General features: G+C 34.7%; 1 protein-coding gene across 4 annotated transcripts in view; it reads left to right on the forward strand.

Moving 5' to 3' along the window:
- The window catches only part of BRINP3 (BMP/retinoic acid inducible neural specific 3), a 393852-nt gene extending 384927 nt beyond the window's left edge, over positions 1-8925 (forward strand). For all 4 annotated transcript variants that reach the window (XM_070501568.1, XM_070501567.1, XM_070501566.1 and 1 more), the window contains one exon: positions 6399-8925. In XM_070501568.1, the coding sequence (XP_070357669.1) occupies positions 6399-7515 (1117 nt within the window). In that variant the 3' untranslated portion in view covers positions 7516-8925. The remainder of the gene's footprint in view (positions 1-6398) is intronic.
- Positions 8926-20635: the final 11710 nt, after the last annotated feature.

Genomic DNA, 20635 nt, shown 5'->3' on the forward strand with positions numbered 1-20635 from the left:
ATTTAACTTCAAGAAGATGCTGAAGTTATATTGTCTAACAGGTTTTAAAATTCAGATACACATTGCACAGATTTGGAGAGCAATAAAAGATTAGAGGGTTGGAATAAGGGACCCTTGAAACAAGATTATTAGTGCTCAGAGAGGATTTAACCATGAGACGACGTGATTGTTTTTGTATCAACATATGTTCTAATAAGTCAGTGCGAACTGTTATGCATCAGAAATATATGTCCTGAGTATGAGCAATATTGTTTTTCAGATTTTTGAGACTTTCAAAACTATCACAAAGAGGCCATGCATGTACTTTTAAATACAGTCTAGATCATGTTATCAATAATTATGTCTATTTGATAAAGGTGAAATGCAGAGATACAGTGAAATATTATGCATATAATGCATGAATTGTTGAAGATAAAGTGAAATTTTCCATTTTCTGGAGCAAAAAAGCCTTTGTTATAAAGAAACTGCATACAACGATATTTCTTTAAAAGATAACAGTAGTAATAACAGTGATAATGAGAATAAACATTTAAATTTATTTCCCGTTATTCTGTGCACAGGCACTCTTCTAAGTGCTTTTCCTGCAATTATGCTTTCATTCTTACAACCACCTATATTTTATTCCTATTTACATATGAGGTGAGTGAAACAAGATTCTAAGTTGATAGTTTGGCTCCTAAAAAGCAATTGAAGCCAATATAGTGAACTGTCACTCAAGAACCTAAATTTTATATAATAATTAAAAATTATTTTATCTCTGATGTTGTCCAGCTATGACAATAAATGGATATTTTCCTAAAGTCATTTGTTATGTACTTTTCCTTGTTATTCCAAGGAAGAATACTTTCAACACACATTTTAAAGAAGTAATATTTTGATTTACTTCTCCGAATTTATCTTCACTGTAATACTTAATAGGTGCATAACTGAGAAAGTCATTAAAACTATGAGCCTCAGGATTTTTCAAATTTTAAAATGGGGTTAACCTTTACAAGCTACTGTGAAGAGTTAAAAATGATAAATGCAAAGTGGCTGGCCCATGACATGAGAGTTATTCACTGAATAGTTAATTAATACTGCTTTAATATAGTAGAATTAATTTATTAAGGTAGGCTTTGGTGTTTGGTTTATTCTTCTGCATATATGTACGCCAAAAATTTCCAGTGCAGTGTTTGCAAAGGTTAGTGTACGCAGTGGCCACAGAGCCCCAAATGCGTTTTAATTCAAAAGCATCTGCTGCTGCCCTCTTCTCTACAGAAATTTAACTACCTTCTTCTGGACATATTCTTACATGCTGATGGCTGGTCTTTAAAGAGTTCCTAATAGTGGTTTTGTTTGTTAATTTTCATACATAGGAAACTTGCAGCCTCTGTGTACCTAATGGCCCTCTGGGACTGCATATTTTAGATAGATTCCTGGACCTGACTCCTAGAAATTCTTATAGTATGTCTGGGACCCAGGAATCTGTTTCACAAATCACACTTCACATCAATCAAAACTATGGGGATAAGACCGTATCTTCCTTGATAGTCTTAATAACAGCAAGATTTTAGAGATAAGCTTTTCATTTATATTGTTTCATTATGAGCAGCTACCACAGGAGACTCTGTAATGATGGGATTTATATGTTACATCATTTGAGCCTGACAAAAGATCAGCAAGCGAAGTCACAGATGAACACATTAAAGTTTGGAAAGTTATATAGATAAAAGTCTGGCCTAGAAATCAGGTATTCATACTCCATACACTGTAGTCTAATGCTCTTTAGACCCTCATGCAACATGTACACTGTGGAGGAGAGCAGATCTTAACTACATGGAGAATATTACAGGCTGAACACAGACATCAGGACTAGACAGTCATCTAAACTTCTCAAATTAGTATGCAGCCTGATTTCTCAAATACAAACATGCTACAGACTTTTTAGCAAATTAGATTTTTTTCCAAGTAATTTTAACTTAACTCTGGAAGCTATTTTCCTCTTTGGAATACTATCTCCTAAAAGCTCTTTTAGACAAACTCTCTTCCTGATAGATAAGGAGTTCCAATACTCCTTGAACTGCTCAATATTATTGTAATTTTCATGTCAATAGTTTTTTTAATACTCTGTCTTTCCCTGGTTTCCTTCTTCCATTCTTCCATAATCTCATTCCTTCACTTTCATTTCTTTCTCTCTCCCTCCTTCCTTTCTCCTTTCCTTTCTTACTTCCTTTATTTAGTAAATATTTATTGAAGTGCTATTAAGTAGACATCAAGAACAATGCTACGTGTTTGATAAAAAGCAGCAAAAGACCTGCCTGCCAGTAGTTCATCTTTCAACATTACATCCTTTATCCTTAGCTCTCATAGACTGTAAATAGTTTGTGTGAATAAAGGTTACATATGAGAAGAAAAAATGTGGTATTACTTTGATTTAACATTTAGGTATAAAAGGAAACAGAGTTAAAAAAAAAAAAAACTTACTTGAGAGCAGCCCTGATGGCCTAGTGGTTACAGTTGAGCACTCTCACCACTTCTGCAGCCCGGGTTGTTTCCCAATGGTGAAACCAAACTACCTGTCAGTTGCCATGCTGTGGCAGCGGCTCACATAGAAGAACTATAAGGACTTACAACTAGGATATACAACCATGCCCTGGGACTTTGGGGAGGAGAAAGAAAAAAGAGGAAGACTGGCAACAGATGTTAGCTCAGGGTGAATCTTTCCCTGCAAAAAATAAAAATAAAAAATAATAGGGTTACAAAAATATTGTTTAAAAAAGAAACTTGATACAGCCTAGTTTTCATTTTGAAGACATTCCTCTTCAAAAGAAAATTTTAAGTTTTAAAATAAAGAAAAAAACAGTTAACTTTTACTTGGTTGGGGAACAAAAAAAAGTATGAGATCTTTTGAGTAAGTAAAACATTGATATTTAATCTTCAAATTGGCTCTGTTCTCTATTTTTGACTGCTATTTTCTCCAAGATTTTACAAGGAATAAAGAAAAGATCGATAAACTTTTTCCTTTAAAAATATGTTCCCTACGTGTGAAATACAGTAAAATAGTTAAAAGATAGGGAGTAGGGGAGAAAGGAGGAGAAGCAACAGGGAAGCAAATCCACATGCTAGCTCCTCCATCCCAGGGTCCGCGAGCTTTGACGGTGCACCAAGTTATCAATATTCATACATGACAAGCTGAAATCCATGAAGCTAAAACACATTCTGTCAGTAAGGTATCTGCAAGGATGTGAGAAGGATCAGAAAAGACTAGAAGCTGGGAAAGCCATTGCTTTTCTAAAGTGTCCAAATGATTCTTTCTACAGTGCCCTAGTTTTTGAGCTCTGCCTTTCGCCTTAGGTCTATTTATTTCATTTTTTGTTTGTGCTTATGATTTGGAAACCTGATTAGAGCTTACAGTGAGAGATGAATTGGCTCAGGGAATGTATGCATTGGTTTCAGGGAAGGAAATATAATTTTCAACCTAGATAAGATATATATTTCATATTCTTTCTATTAGTTGGACATAAATAGAACTATAGAAAGAAAGACAGAGGGAAAGGGGGGAGGAAGGGAGAGAGGAAGGTAGGAAAGAAAGAAAGAGAGAGAAAGAATGAAAGAGGGAGGGAGGAAAGAGAGAGAGAGAGAACGCAAGAGGGAGAGAGATTGAGAAAGAGAACTGATGACATAAACAGATCAGTAACTGCAGACAACAAATCAGCAATAATTTCTATATTCTGAGACTGAATACTGAAATAATTGATCAAGCTATCGTATAAACCAGAAAAAGGAAGCTTTTTGTGCAAAATACCAAGGAACCAGAGGGAGAGAGAGGAGGAGAGAGACTTGTATAGAGATGTAACACTCACAGATTGCCAAAGTGCCTCACAGCATTGCTATTTCACAACCCTTGGCCATAACCCTGGGAGGATTTTTCTGAAAAGTTATTTTTAAAGTATCTAGAGAAAGTTGGAAATGAATTTGATAGGGTTAGCTTTCCAGTTAGTGTCTTCCAGTGTGAGAATTAATTTAGAGGAAAAGGTTTTATGTTTTGGTTGGGTTTGGTTTGGCTTTCCTTTTTCCTCTGGGTCTACTGAAAACAGTTACATTTAAGGAATGCTGGAAAAGAAAGGCTTTTTATGTATTTAACTGTGGAAATGTCAAAGTACGTTGTGTAACTCCACTTTCTGCCACTTGGGAGCAAGGTCTTTACAACTGTATTAAACATGCAGTTTAGGGCTTTATATTTCACTTAAAAAGACACTTATTGAGAAAATATTCCTTTAATTCATTGCTGCATTTGATTCCATATTCAGTAAATATTTAAGGGCTGTAATCTCCTGGCATTTTACTAAGCACTGGACATACGGTAATAAACAGATCATACAGGATTCGGGCTACCTGGATATTATATTTAATGGGAAAAATGGAGTATAAACAAGTAAGTACACAGTAATATAAAATTTTAAGTGGAAAAAGGCACTATGTAGAAAAATTAGTACACATTATGAGAGGGAATACAGGAATTATTTAATTTATTTGGGAAAACAGGAAAGAGCTTACTTAAAAAAAATGGTGTTATGTTGCAAGAGGAGCATGGACAGGGACCAAAAATGACTATATAATATAAATAGCTCAAATATGGCTCTGAATATCTTAATAAGTTGGTTTTATTGATTATGCACACAGATTAATACCTGTATTTTGCCAGTATTCAGCATACACAAATACAATAAAATGACAGCAGTGTAGTAAGTCTGAAAGATTGAGTACAATAGAGACATTTTGCAGAAATCTCATGTGTACTAAGTAATGAATGCCAGAAAGGCATAAGAATACCGAAAAGAGATGCATTTTTTGAGTGTCTACCATGATACATCCACTGTGCCGTGTTCTAAGCACATACATACAGTCTGAGCCTATTTCTCACAAGAACTCACTAGGGAAGATATTACCAGGCCCATTTTTCCCATGAGAGAACTGTGGGTTATAGAAGCTATGTAACTTTTCCATGATCATACAGCTAGGATGAGAAAGCAGCACTAAAGAATCAAAGAATTATCTGATTTCACGGCCATGCAGTTTTCCTTCATTATTTTACTGAGATTTTAAACACACCAAAAGAGTTTGAATAATGTGCAAAAACAGGAAAAATAAGATCTTAAATTTGCATCATGATTAGACTGATTTCTGGGTATAAATAAGAAAAAAATGTTAATGACTGAAATCAAACACATTAAACTAACACACTTAACCATTCTTAAAAGAACTTGTAGTTGGTTTTAATGAGATATTTTCAACAATTTTCTTGAGCAGCCTGCAAGAATAAAATCAAACATGTTTTAATAATATTTTCCCTCTCAGCGGGTACTTGTTCTTTCAATGTTGATAAACCCCTAGGATTTAAATACTCTGAGTGACAATTTAGAATTTATTTTTCTTTCATTTCTATTTTCTTTCTATTTCGGCTTTTCGCAACATTAGTGCTCTCTGAAGCTAAGAGTAAATGAATGAACAATCATCATTTCTATGCTCTAATTCTGCTTTAGATATTTTATGAAAAAAGCATTTTTATTTCCTGTTATTAGATATCATTTCAAAATAATAAGCTACCCAATTATATTCATAATCAGCTTCCAAGTACAGGAGTGAGATGGCATACAATCTCTTCAGAAGGCATTCCATGCAGTAGTCCAGTTCAAACCAAGTATCTCTCTCCATATATAATCTTGTGCAATGATGAACAAAATATACATGTAATATAAATATAGGAATATAATATAATATGTAAATCTTTATATATAATATATAGCATAGAAAATATATATTTTGTATTTTATATATTATAAACTATATATAAACATATATATAATACTTAAAACTTTCTTTTATATATAAAATACATAAATTTTATATACAAATTTTATAAATACAATATACAGATATAAATATATAAGGTATATATTTATAATATATAATATTAAAGAAATTTTAAATTTATATTTTATATAAATTTATAATTTATATATTGTATATTAACATATGTTATATAACATACAACAATAATGTTATATTAATAAACATAATATATTAAATTTATACTTTATATAAAAATTATATTTATTTATACAAATATATATTTTTATAGTTGAATGTTTAATATTTCAATATTTTGAATATTTATATTTAATTTTTATATTTATATATTTTCATGTTTAAATATTAAATATATTTATTAATAAATATATAAATATTTATAATTTTTTCATTTATGAACTACATGGATCTTTCATGACAGTTAAATACTTGGCTGGAGATGACCTGAAGAAATGATAGCGAAGCTTTCACGGCTAAGATGAGCTTTACTGCAGCACACAAAGAATGTCTTTGCATTTACACAGCTCCGTTTTGTTTTGTGTTTCTAGAACCTCCACCTACTGGCTCACGCGCATCCAGTCTTTCCTCTACTGCAACGAGAACGGCCTGCTGGGCAGCTTCTCGGAGGAGACGCACTCGTGCACGTGTCCCAGCGACCAGGTGGCCTGCACCACGCCCCTGCCCTGCGCGGTGGGCGACGCCGCCGCCTGCCTGAGCTGCGCCCCCGACAACCGCACCCGCTGCGGCGCCTGCAACACGGGCTACATGCTGAGCCAGGGCCTCTGCAAGCCCGAGGTCGCCGAGGCCACGGACCATTACATTGGCTTCGAGACCGACCTGCAAGACCTCGAGATGAAGTACCTGTTGCAGAAAACAGACAGACGAATAGAAGTCCACGCCATCTTCATCAGCAACGACATGCGCCTCAACAGCTGGTTTGACCCCTCCTGGCGGAAGCGCATGCTGCTCACTTTGAAGAGCAACAAGTACAAGTCCAGTTTGGTCCACATGATCCTGGGGCTGTCGTTACAGATTTGCTTAACTAAAAACAGCACCTTGGAGCCCGTGTTGGCTGTCTACGTCAATCCCTTCGGAGGCAGCCACTCTGAGAGCTGGTTTATGCCTGTGAATGAAAACAGCTTTCCAGACTGGGAGCGGACTAAGCTGGACCTCCCCCTGCAGTGCTATAACTGGTCCCTGACTCTGGGGAACAAATGGAAGACCTTTTTTGAGACTGTCCACATCTACCTGAGAAGCCGCATCAAGTCCAACGGCCCCAATGGCAATGAGAGCATTTACTACGAACCTCTGGAATTTATTGACCCTTCGCGGAACCTGGGCTATATGAAAATCAATAACATTCAAGTGTTTGGCTACAGCATGCACTTTGACCCTGAAGCAATTCGGGACCTGATTTTGCAGCTGGACTACCCCTACACTCAGGGATCCCAGGACTCAGCACTTTTGCAACTTCTAGAGATAAGAGACCGTGTAAATAAACTCTCCCCACCTGGTCAGCGGCGTCTAGATCTTTTCTCTTGCTTGCTTCGTCACAGACTCAAGCTGTCTACTAGTGAGGTGGTCAGGATCCTGTCAGCTCTGCAGGCATTTAACGCCAAATTGCCAAACACAGTGGATTACGACACGACCAAATTATGTAGTTAACCGTAAATGTCAAGCACAACCCAAAATCTTGAAGGAGTTTTTACAGTGCTTTTGTGGAACAGTTTATGTTTGGAAGAGTAAATTTAAATTGTCTTTTCACTATCTGTCTTATATCAGTCAATAACGTTGTATGGCAATTTACACTCATGAACTTGCTGACAATGAATATATTATACTGCGGTTTTGGTTTATGAATGAAATAAATACTGACACCAGTCTAGAAGACATTCTACTTTTTACAATAAATTTCATTTGTAATTTTATATGTTCCGTGGCAATGCTTTTGTGCATTACATCCTCTAGAGGGAACATCAAAAGATGACAATAAAATTTTGTAGCTCAACAGTTATTAAAAAGAAGTGCTGTGGGGTTCCTTTTTTCCACGAAATGACTTCTATTTTGATGTAGCTTGTTAGAACCTGGGGGAAAGTCACCAAAATGTTTTTAAAGGAAACATTTGAAGATTCCTTTCAATAGTCTTTAGGGAAAACCCAACTAGGTACAGTGCTTGGTATTCAGTTGTATTTTTATGGTTAATGGCATAATGACAGTGGCATAGGATCGTTATCTGTACTTAGAAGCCATTCCTAGAGACACTATCATTATTAAAATAAACAGATAAACTGTTTCCCAGCTAAATACCACACCATTTCAGCAAACGTACAGCAAAGTCAGTGTTATTATAAGCACATCATGGAAAACGTAAACCCTTAATTTCCTTAGCAACTCGCTTTGTCAGTCTCTTTCTACATTCTAATAACCAATAATCAGCATACTCTCCACAATCATTTTCTTTTCAAGTACTGAAAACCTAGTTATTCCAGCACGTTACCAATGTCAATAAAATAGCTATTTCTAGAATTCACAAATTATAATGAGTTGGTATAAAATAAATGATAAAATAACTAATTCAGATGTAAATAGACATTTTTTTTTTCTCCCAGAGAAACTACTGTAACTAAAATATATTTTAAAGGGCAACTCTTTCAATATAAAACTAATTTTAGGTCACATAGTTGGTTTGAAATTTGAGTTCCCATATTGCCTGAGCTGTAACATTAGATCTGTAATGAGTACTTTTTTTCTATGAATTTAAATTGCATTTTTGGTTAGATGTATGGAAGCATCTGTAAAGCGTGCTTATGACATTTATCGCTCAACTCTTGTTTAAATATTTCATAAACATTTCTTGTAGTTTAAACAAATGTGTGGTCCAGCCCAGGTTTTTTGTTGAGGTCATGAAGTCATTTCTCAGGGCACAGAGGGAGGAACTCATGACATGAATGTAAACAATAAGAGTGACGACAAAAATGTTACACAGACATTCTGGATTCTTGACCTGTTTGTTTTCTATTCCAAAGCATTTTAAGAACAAGAAGTTCAGACAATAAATTTTTATTCAACTTACCATAAACAAGGTATTGTTCTTCCACCAGTGTCTAGGTAGCTGATTTTCTTCTTTTTTATGCCTTTTTTTTTTTGGTGAGGAAGATTGACGCTGAGCTAACATCTTTTACCAATCTTCCTCTTTTTTTCTCCCCAAAGCCCCAGTACATAATTGTCTATCCTAGTTGTAGGTCATTCTAGCTCTTTTATGTGGGATGTGCCAAAGCATGGCTGGATGAGCAGTGCTAGCTCTGTGCCCAGGATCCAAACCAGCAAACCCTGGGCTGCCAAAGTGGAGCAGCGAAGTTAACCACTCAGCCACGGGGCTGGCCCCTTCATTTTCTTTTTCAGTCGCCTGATTTTTTTCCTTTCTGCTATTGTAGGAAATTTAATAGAAAATATATACAGGGGCCAGCCCCGTAGTTGAGTGGTTAAGTTTGCGCGCTCTGCTGTGGTGGCCCAGAGTTTCACTGGTTTGGATCCTGGGCACGGACATGGCACCACTTGTCAGGCCACGTTGTGTTGACATCCCACATGCCACAACTAGAAGGACCTGCAGCTAAGATATACAACTATGTACTGGGGGGATTTGGGGAGATAAAGAATAAAAAAAAAAAAAAAGATTGGCCACAGTTGTTAGCTCAGGTGCCAATATTTAAAAAAAAAAAGAAAATATATACATTTATTAGACACTGTCTTTCTGGTATCATAGCAGATATTTGCTTTATGTACAACACTAGGTTATGGAGTAGTATTCCCGCTTTCTTGGTGGAAAAAAAAAACTGGCTCAGAGTGGTTTGTCAAACTCCCTATGATTATAAACCGAAAAGCTGAACGACCAAGGTTCCAACACAGACTTTTCTAGAATGGATCTACCCTCTTTTTACTACACCACTGAGGTTTAAATGAATGTCCTATTTGTGTATTTAATCTCATCACTGCAAGTCTCATGGTGAAACCAGAATCACTTATGAAATTCAGGTCTAACTCATTAGGAAACATATACCTTCGTAATATACCTAAACAATTAAATAAAACCAGAATTTATCATCCAAAATCAATCATCCACAGAATGACCAAGCTTAGCAAATATAGACAATACATTTGCTGTAAAAGTCAGAATTGCCACTAGGACTTTTTCCAGAAAAGTCTTGGAGGCCCAGCTGTCCAGAGCCTCTGAGACCCAGAAACCCACTGAGCAACATGCATGGTGACCAATGGCCTCTGAACGACAACCATCCCCTGGAACGTAAGGAAATTGTCAGCTGTGCGACTTTTATTGCTCAGCTCGCTCTGCCCTGGCTGGCTTGTGAGAGAGAAGAGCCTCCAGCCACAGGTAAGGAAGTACACACCTAGGGTTTTATCCTGGGACTTCTTGTGCCTGGCAGGTGTTGGCGCAAAAAATCCTATCCATTGGATAGGATCAAATTATCTTATTTCCAGTTGTCTTGGTAACACAGTCTGAAGCCTTTATATCTGTGAGTCCACTTTCCCCCGAAAGTGAAGTAATGTGAATGCCTTTCTCTGACTGCTGTGTGTAAGATAACATACTACAATGTAAATAAACATACCCAGCAAATTCTAAAGTGCTATACAGATCTAAAGAATAAACGATCAACACATATTGTATATTTCTGTTCCCCATATATTACCAGCTGTTAATTAGTATCCAATAAGCAATAGACAAAAAGATCTAATTTAATACATGTTTTCCAATGTATGGGAAAAAATGCAGCCCATAAACATTTCATTTTTTCTAAATTGGTCTATATGCAGACACTTTTGCTCATTATTGCTTTGGGAACTTGAGAATTTTTAATAAAAATAACTTTGCCATCAAAATCTTATTTAGAGCAAAATATTGAGAGATGTATATGTCAAATCATAGTTTAAAATACAGGGTATTTGATTGCTTTCTTAATATTACTAATTCAGGTCTCTAAATTAGGAATTAATTGAACTTAATAAATTCAATGAAACTGGAAATTCTGAAAATCGAAAATTTATTAATACATTTTCTCCAGGAACATCTCTTACTACTCTAGCTATTTTGATGATTATCATCCTTTGACTTACCTTCCTATACTGGAATTTCAAATTGATTTTTAGCCAGTTAAATCAGTATTCAAATGATCACAATTAGCTCCAAAAAAACAAAATGCTGAAATAGCAGGTGGTCCCTAACTGCATTTAAATAATGCAAGAATATTAATTTCCTCTCTTCTTCCTCTTCTTCTATTTTTTTTTTTTGTGAAGAAGTATTTTGTAAGTAACCAGGACCCTGGACTACCCTCTATCACATTTGTCCCTTTTTTGTAAATGAGACTCTTTCTTTTATTGTGGAAGATATTTATGATCTCTTCAGTATAAATAGACCTAAAATTTATTCATTTGAAGAAAATAAGCCATTTGAAACAATTTGAGAACAAAATAAAACTATATATTTGCTAAAGTGGGTATTATAGAATATAGAACCTCAGCTGGAAGGAAATTGGAAAGTTTTGGAAACCTAGTAGAAAATACAACTTTTAAGTAATAAATTTGGCTTAAGATTTTAAGAAACTGCATCTAAATCTCCCAAATCAATGTGACAACTGAAATGAACATGTTAAATGAATCCAGCTGAGAGAAACTGTGTTAACAATCTCATTGTGATTTGGTGCCTGGATCATATAATTAGAATAATAATCCTTTACCAAAATTCCATTTTCTCTCGGGTCATAAGTGGGCAATGATAGTGCAATCAGCTGAATTTTGAAAACCTGAGAGTTGACGTTTTGCCATGTCCGTTCACTGCTGTTGACATTCCATTCTCCTCTCTTCCATCTACCTGATTAGGAAAGCCTAGAGATAGAAATGTAAATTATAATTCAATCACCCCATAATATTTCATATTTGGTAAATACCATTTAGCTGGAAATTTTTACATCTCCATTTTTTTACATGAAGGCAAAATTAGCTATTTTAATGAACTAATGGCTGATCAATGAGAATATCTATGTCAAATCACTTGATATTGAGGACATGCAACCAGGCGTGGAAAATTAGTACATACAAATCAAATTCAACCCAAAGCAAAAATTCCACACTTGAAATTATGTCATGTACTGGCAATCAGACTAATCATTTAATGGGAAGTACTATTTCATTCGATCATTATACAGTATAACTATCACATAATAACTATACTACATTTTACTTGATTAATTAAATACATACGCAGTACTGGTGATGAGTAAAACGCTATTCTGAAAGTAAATTGAATACAAGGGTTTTGAGGTAAGGTAGTGACCTTACAGGGCCCGACTGGTGGCACATCAATTAAGTTCTCACGTTCTGCTTCAGTGACCCAGGGTTTCCCGGTTCAGATCCTGGGTGCAGACATGGCACTGCTTGTCAAGCCATGCTGTAGCAGGCGTCCCACATATAAAGTAGAGGAAGATGGGCACAGATGTTAGCTCAGGGCCAGTCTTCCTCAGCAAAAACAGAGGATTGGCAGCAGATGTTAGCTCAGAGCTAATCTTCCTCAAAAAAACAAAACAAGAAAGGAAAAAAGATAGTGACCTTACCACAGGTTTCCAAGTTGTCTCTCCCTCCAGCCAGCATTATTATGGGCATAAAACAGTCCTGAAAGGATCTTCAAAATTGCAAGAATGAATAAATAAGATAAAATGGGCTCATAAAAAGTTTTTTATCAATAATACAGAATATAACACTCAAAGTGTCAATAGTAATACTTTTTTTTAAGGTATATTTTTTTTTTGGTGAGGAAGATTAGCCCTGAGCTAACATCTTTTGCCAATCTTCCTCCTTTTATTTCTTTTTCTCCCCAAAGCCCCAGCACATAGTTGTATATCCTAGTTGTAGGTCATTCCAGCTCTTCATATGTGGGATGCTGCCACAGCATGGCTTGATGAGCCGTGTGTAGGTCTGCGCCCAGGATCTGAACAGGAGGACTCCAGGCCACCAAAGTGGAGCATGTGAACTTAACCACTAGGCCATGGGGCCGGTCCCAACAATAATACATTTAAAAATGAATTATTTACTATGGAAAACTGAAATCAATATCATCATTTTACATATAAGTATTTAAAGTATTTCTTACCTGCTTGATGTTGAAATATAATTTTGTTTGCTGTTTTATAGTAACATAGGCAGATTCTTTAAAATGTACCCATTCCAAATCATTAAAATGGAAAAAATAAGGAAAAACTCCTTTATAGAGTGAATATACTCTATGTTTATGTAGATTATATATACATAGTATTTGAGAGACCTAGGATAATTAATATTAAAACTATTATAAAAATAAGAGTAATAAATGTATACAATGCTTCTAAATGAACCACTAGTGACGAGTTTGTGGTGGAACAAAAGAGGCTCTTCATTTTTACAGCAAAAAATACGCTATTAGATCATTATTTCTAACACAGTTGGATATTTCTCTCACTGTAAGTTGGAAAGTCTTAATGCAAAAGAAGAAACTGTAATATAAAGGGCAGGAGCTTATCTAGACAAATATAGAAAATAAATTTCATAAAATGATTACAAAGAAAAATTCAAAACTAAACTGACAGTTTGGGAAATACATATAATGCTTTCAGAAGATTGGTTCAATAGTGTAAAAGATGTAGCCTGTATCCCAAAATAATTTTTAAGTTTGCTTCCAATTAAACAAGATCTTAATGGAATCTTTTATTATTATAAACATAACACAGTAATTTAAAGCTGTGTTTGGAGAAACAATGTGTGAACAAACAAATCAATTTGAAAATAAAACTGATTAGTGGCTGTCCATCAATAGACATTAAAAAGTGTAAGTGGTGGAAAAATATCATATCCAGAAATATAGTGTAGTAGGTGTGAAAATGGCATTTAGGATAAAATTGTCATTTTAAATGCTTCAAGGGAAAGTGGTTCATAAAGGCTGGGGCATTTGATTTTCTCTTTGGAAAAGGGAATTCAATAACCAAATTTTTATCTTAAAGCAAAACCAAAGAGCAAATTAAATTCTAGTGGCTTAGGAAGTTAACACTATCAACAGAAAATAATACCACTGATCAATGGGGGGATCTCTAATGTTAAAAGGTTATTCCCTAGGACAGAGCTGTCCAATAGAAAGATAATTTAAGCCACAAAGGCAAGCCCATTGTGTAATTTCCAATTTTCTTGTGGCTGTATTTTTTTAAAAGTAGAAGAAAAAAGGAGAGAGATACTTTAACATATTTTAATTAAACCGAAATATCTAAGATGTTATAATTTTAAATGTAATAAACATGAAACATTATCAAGGGATATTTTATATTATTTTTTGGTACCAAGTCTTAAGAAATCTAGTATATGCTTTACATTTACACCCATCTCAGTTAGGACTCGCCACATTTCTAGGGCTCAGTCATCACATGTAGCCAATGGATGGTTTTGACAGTATGCCTCTGTGGTGTGGTCCTCTCACTCTTCTTGTTTCATCTGAGCAGCCTCATCTATGAAGTGACTTTTTCTAGGTAGGAGACCATCCTGCCATCTTGGTTGAACCTCTTTGTATGCATTTTATAAGCTGCTGTTTGTGTATGTTCATTATCTTTATTATCCATTTAAATATTTTAAGGCCTCTCCTAATGTTCTTACATGGTGGTTAAAATCTGAACCAGTTGGTTAGCAAGGCTCCAATTGTTCATGAGCCTCCATCATCATCCTGCCCACACTTCCTCTGTTATCCCAAGGTTGATACCAGCCTCTGCTTTTCAATTTCTACTTAATTTGGGGGCTCTGATGACTTCTTTTGCTTTCTTACTTGTTAGCTCTGCTTAAAAAGAGTCAAATATTTGTTTATTTAATTTGTCAGTTTTAAGTGTTTGGTAGGGAGTTTTTTCCCCAAATTGCTGAGTCTGCTATATTGATGGAAGTCCACGATTTATCTTCTTCCTCTAATTCTTCTTGATATTTTTCCAATCCATCCTCCACTGAGTCACCAAGGTGAACTTTTAAATTACAAACCTTTTAAAATGGAAATGTTACATATCTCTCTACAGAATAGGGATCTAACTCTTTAATTGGTATGTAATTCCTTTCTTAATTTAGTGCTTGTCTATTTCCCTATCCTCCGCTTCCGAAGTATTTATTTCACACCAACCTATGATCTACCCACATAAAAGTGCTTTCAGTGAGAAGGTGGCATGCTCTTACATGCCTCCAGACATTTTCTTATGCAGCATCATGTCTTCTACCTGCAACATTCTTCCATCCTCCGTCCTTGATTGCCTTCTAAAAGGAAAATAATAATTCTCATTCATGAGTCAGATGAAAAATTATCTCATATTTGAATAAATTTGAATTTATTCTTCATCTTCTCATTAGTAAAATGGACCATTCCCTTTTACGCTCCAATTGCATCAAGGTAAAAATAATATTTTACTGTACTTAATTTTTTATAGATCTATTAGATTGTAGATTCTTAGAAAGCAGAAATCATACATATTCATATTCTTTTTTGAAATCTGTAATATGTACAGTTATTGACAAGCTTGAAGTCAAAGTTTCTAGTACGTAGTGTAATTTATAAGTCCAGTAACTGGGGAATCAGTGAATGAGTGATGCGGAAAGGTGGTTCTGAATTTAAAGATTCTATAAAAATTATTCTTATTTGTAACCGTTTTAACCTTGTACATGCTTATATTATAGTAAATTTGAAATCATCACAGCTAAGAGTCAACACTATAAAATGAGTAATATTCTTTTTTTCTTCTAAATTTAGTCATCATTCAATCCTCTAAATAGTATCCATTGGTCATTATATCCACAACATATGGCTGATTCTACTGCAAGAGCTCCGCATTATTCATCTAATACGCTTCATCTTTTAATATTTAATAAAGGATGATGATGCAAACATATATTTCAAATATAAATTTAGATGTCCTTCCTTTAAGAACCATCTCAAAAACCCAAAACAAAAGAGAAGAGTATGGAAAATGAGTGACTTTTTCAAGAAATTCACTTCCTTGAGTTTCATACGAAAGAGCTAACACATTTAATTTTTTAAATAAAATAATTTTGGCAGAAAACCAAAATTACCATAATGGTTGTTTTATTATATAATTCTTTCAACATAAGTGGTTGACACTTGCTAATTCTTGCAGTTGCAGCAGACAATCCTCCTCCACTTTGAGATACTAAGGGAAGAGAGGCCAGCAGCATCAATACTTAAAAAAAAATAATAGCACTTTTGTATTTTTTTAAATAAAATTTAGCCATGCCAAATAATTTTCTGGATTTTCAGATTCTCTAATATCTATATAATAACTATATATACCATCAATAAATATAAAAGCATATCTTTCTCTAAAAGAAATCTTTGTAAATATTGACTAATGAAAAAACATTATACTTGTCATTTAAATGTCGATGATTATAGTGGTAAAATATGTGAGATAAAACAAAATACTTAAAAAGTGTTCTACTTATTAAATGTGAGGAAGTATGAGTGTGTTAAATGTTTTGTCTCAATTATACTTATGAAAACTCTCTATGATCCTCCTGATTTGAAGAATTCTACACTCTAGGGTATTATATTGTTGTGTTTCATTTGGTCAGAAAAATTCTAACAAGTAATAAGATAACTTATAAAATACATACACATTATGTAGTGTATATTATATAGTAATTCATTTTCATATTCTCTGATCCCCCAAATCTTTACCAACTAGTTTGTTATCTGCTATGGTAAAATTACAAATACTTTAATAAATGCCTCTTTCTAATAAAAACATCCTCACTAATTTACATTGTATGTAATCATTATTTTCTTTTGAAATAGCAGAAATCTCTATCAGGTGTACCAATCACAAATGCATTCAGCTTCACCAGAAAATGGAAAGAGATGAGGCAGAAAAATAGCAAGAAGTGGATTGTAGAGTGATACTCCACTAAATGAACTCAAATATTGTTTTGTCATTATTATTTAATATTGGATTGAGCTTCAAAAAAAGAAAAATGGGGGAAAAAACATACAACAGATTTCTACTATTCAGTTTGCCTCAGTACCATCTGTGATTTTTTTCTAGAAAGATTCTGTTATGAATTTTAATAGTATAAATTTAGTTTAAAATGACAAAATATTCACTTGCTTTTAATTTTTAAAATTCTAACATCTTCCATCTTCAAAATTTGATTGAATTATTTGACATTAATTCAGCTTACTATAGAGCATCAAGGCCCTGATGATCATTCACTTTCCAGATTATTGCTATTTATTTTTCTTGCATTTAAGTCATTCTATTTCTATCAGTACTTAATTGCTTTCTAATTTATCAAATAAACATTTGCTAATATGTATCAGAGACTGTGGAAGGTGTTGAGCATATAAAGGATTTTTAATGTGATCCCTGCTCTTAGGAATCTCAGTACAGTAAAAAAAAAAAAAAAAAAAAAAAAGAACGAAAGAAAAAGGGTGGGGTGGTGGGAGCTTTTACTCTTTTGCTTTTGTATCTGTAATGAAAGGGCTACTGGAACTATACTAATAAAATTTGACCATAATTCAGAAATTTATTTTCTATGCTTTGCTTCCATCCTGTTTACTTTATATAATTAAACATTGGCTATAATAAACATCTAATTTCACACAGAAAGCTGATGGAATCTTTTAAACTCCTTAAAAATAAAATCATGCAGTGTCCTCTCAATCAAATATGATGATAATTTAATTTTATGTAACAAATTATAGCAAAATATATGCAATAAAATAATAATGTATTAATATACAAAATAAAGCATCATAATTCAACTTTCGGTTTCAATGTTGACATATAAAGAGCTTGGAAGTAATCACTACTCTCCACACATTAAGAAAAAAACTGAACTAACTAAAAATCAGTCACTTTTATTGAACCTGTTAGAGAACTGAGTTTTCAGATCAAACCACAAACCCCAAATCTGGAGAAAAAGATAAATTCAGAGAATAACAGCCAAGATATGCTTATCTGGAACAGAAACTGCTGGAGCCTTAAACTGATGGGAGCACCTAAATGGTAATTTTGATGAATTGCTGGGTGCTGAGTTTGGTCCAGCACAATGTTGAGAATCTCCCGGCCGCATTCTAGCCTCCCCTGCAACTTTTGTGAATTTTACCTTTAAGAAGTCCAACAGGTTCTCATGGTGAAGATCAAAAAGGATGACCAGATAGGTCTGACAGAGAGAAGAAAAAGAAATCATTGTGAAATCTGCCCAGAACTTTCTCCATAACAAAGGGTTACTCTCAAAGGAAAAAGCCTTTACCAAAGTTTATTCCACCATGGAAGGGCACTCTGCTTATTCTAGTTCCCGTTAGACTTCTTGTCTCATGAAAAGGGTGGCAAAGAAACTATACTACTAGAGATAAACACTCGGTCACAGGCAGAGCCAGGGATCCACTAAAAGAGAACTGTTTAATCAAAAGATTATGGAATGCTTCCCCTCTTTCCCCCATACCTTACTACCACAGCAGTGGGCTCCAATATGACAGCAGTGGATCACAGGTGAAACAGCTGCGAGTTGTCAGCTCTTTCTGTGAGGGTGTACTGAGGGAGCAAAGTGAACAGGAGAAACAAAAATAAGGAAGCAAGAGGAATTTGAGGCCTCTGGCATCTAAAGCTACAGCAGACATTAAACACAGTCCAACTGCTAGCCAAATTGACATCTCCACTCTCGCTAAGGCATATGTACCTGTTTCTAGTACTCAATACAACATGTCTACATTTCAACAAAAAAATTACAAGCTTGCCAAGGAGGAAAGAAAAGATGTTGGAACTTTCTGACAGGGAATTTAAAATAACTGTTATTAATATATTAAAGATGCTAATAAAAAAAGAGGACAACATATAAGAGCACATTAGTAATGTAAGCAGAGAGATCGAAATTCTAATAAGAATCAAAAGGAAATGATTGAAAACAAAAATACCCTAACAGAAGAGAAAAATACCATTGATGAGTTTATCAGTATATTGTATGCAGTTGAGGAAGGAATCTAAGAATCCATGGGTTTAAAGATAGGTCAATAGAAGTTTTTCAAACTGAAAAGCGGGGGGGGGGGAAGAAAGAATGAAAAAAACCCACAATAGAATATCCAAGAACTATTATTATGAGCTGAATTGTGTACCCCCCAAATTCACATGGTGATGTCCACCAGTACCTCAGAATGTGACTGTAGATGGAGACAGGGCCTGAAAAGAGGTAATTAAGTTAAAATGAGGATTATTAGGATGGAGTCTAATCCAATATGACTGATGTCTCTACAAAAAGAGGCGATTAAGACACAAACATATAGAGTGAAGATCATGTGAGGACACAAGGAGAAGGCAGCCACCTACTAGGCAAGGAGAGAGTTTTCAGAAGAAACCAATCCTATAGTCACCTTGATTTGAGATTTTTAGCCTCCAGAATTGTGAGAAAATAAATTTCTCTTTTTTTTTTTTTTGGAAGAAGACTGGCCCTGAGCTAACATCCATGCCCGTCTTCCTATACTTTACACATGGTACGCCTAACACAGCATGGCTTGCCAAGGAGTGCCACGTCCACACCCGGGATCCAAACCAGAGAACTCTGGGCCACCAAAGCAGAACATGTGCACTTAACCGCTGCACCACCGGGCTGGTCCCCATAAATTTCTCTTCTTTAAGCCTCTTAGTCTGTGGTACTTTATTATGGCAGCTCTATCAAACTAGTACAACGATGGAACAATTCCAAAAGTTGTAACATACACATAATCACAATAACAGACAAAGAGAGACAAAAGAAATATTTGAATAATGACAAAGAACTCATCAAAATCAATGACAGACAGCAAACCACAGATGTAGAAAGCTCAGAAAATACCAAATACGATAAATATCAAAAATTCTACACCTAAACATATCATATTTGAACTGCAGAAAACCAAAGACCAAGGGAAAATCTCAAATGCAGACAGAGGAAAAAATACCTTAACTGAGGAAGAGCCAGACTTCTAGTCTTAAGTTATGCAAGAAAGAAGAAAGAGGAGTAAAATGTTTAAAATTTTGAAAGAAAAAAAAACTCAGAATTTTACACTCAGTTAAATCGTCTCTCAAAATACTAGGAAGGGGGGCCAGCCTGGTGGTGCAGTGGTTAAGTTTGCAAGTTCTGCTTCAGCGGCCCAGGGTTCGCTCATTCAGATCCCAGGTGCAAACTTATGCACTGTCTTGCTATGGCTTGCATTTATCAAACTATGCTGTGGCAGGCATCTGACATATAAAGTAGAGGAAGATGGGCGCAGATGTTAGCTCAGGGCCAGTCTTCCTCAGCAAAAGAGGAGGATTGGTGGCAGATGTTAGCTCAGGGCTAATCTTCCTCAAAAAGAAAAAGTCTAGGAAGGAAAAAGACATTCTCAGAGAAAAGGCACAAAAACAAAACAAACAAAATAACTTGAGAGAATGGATTCCAGCAAATTTGCCCTACAAAAAAATGTTTGAAAAAAGTTCTTCAGGGAGAAAGAAAATTATATGGGTCAGAAACTTGAACTATGTAAAGAAAGGAAAAGCATTGATAAAAGTATAAATAAAAGTAAAATAATCTATTTTTCTTATTGTTAATTGATCTAAAAGATAACTGTTTAATGTATTAAGAGCAACAATATGGTGGGTAATTATAGCATATATATATATATAAGTGAAATAAGTGACAGCAATAAGAGATGAAAGGAAGGCATTGGGATACTCTGTTATAAGGTACCTGAAATAATACA

Source organism: Equus asinus, chromosome 30 (genome assembly GCF_041296235.1).
Source record: "Equus asinus isolate D_3611 breed Donkey chromosome 30, EquAss-T2T_v2, whole genome shotgun sequence".
NCBI classification, from domain to species: Eukaryota; Metazoa; Chordata; class Mammalia; order Perissodactyla; family Equidae; genus Equus; species Equus asinus.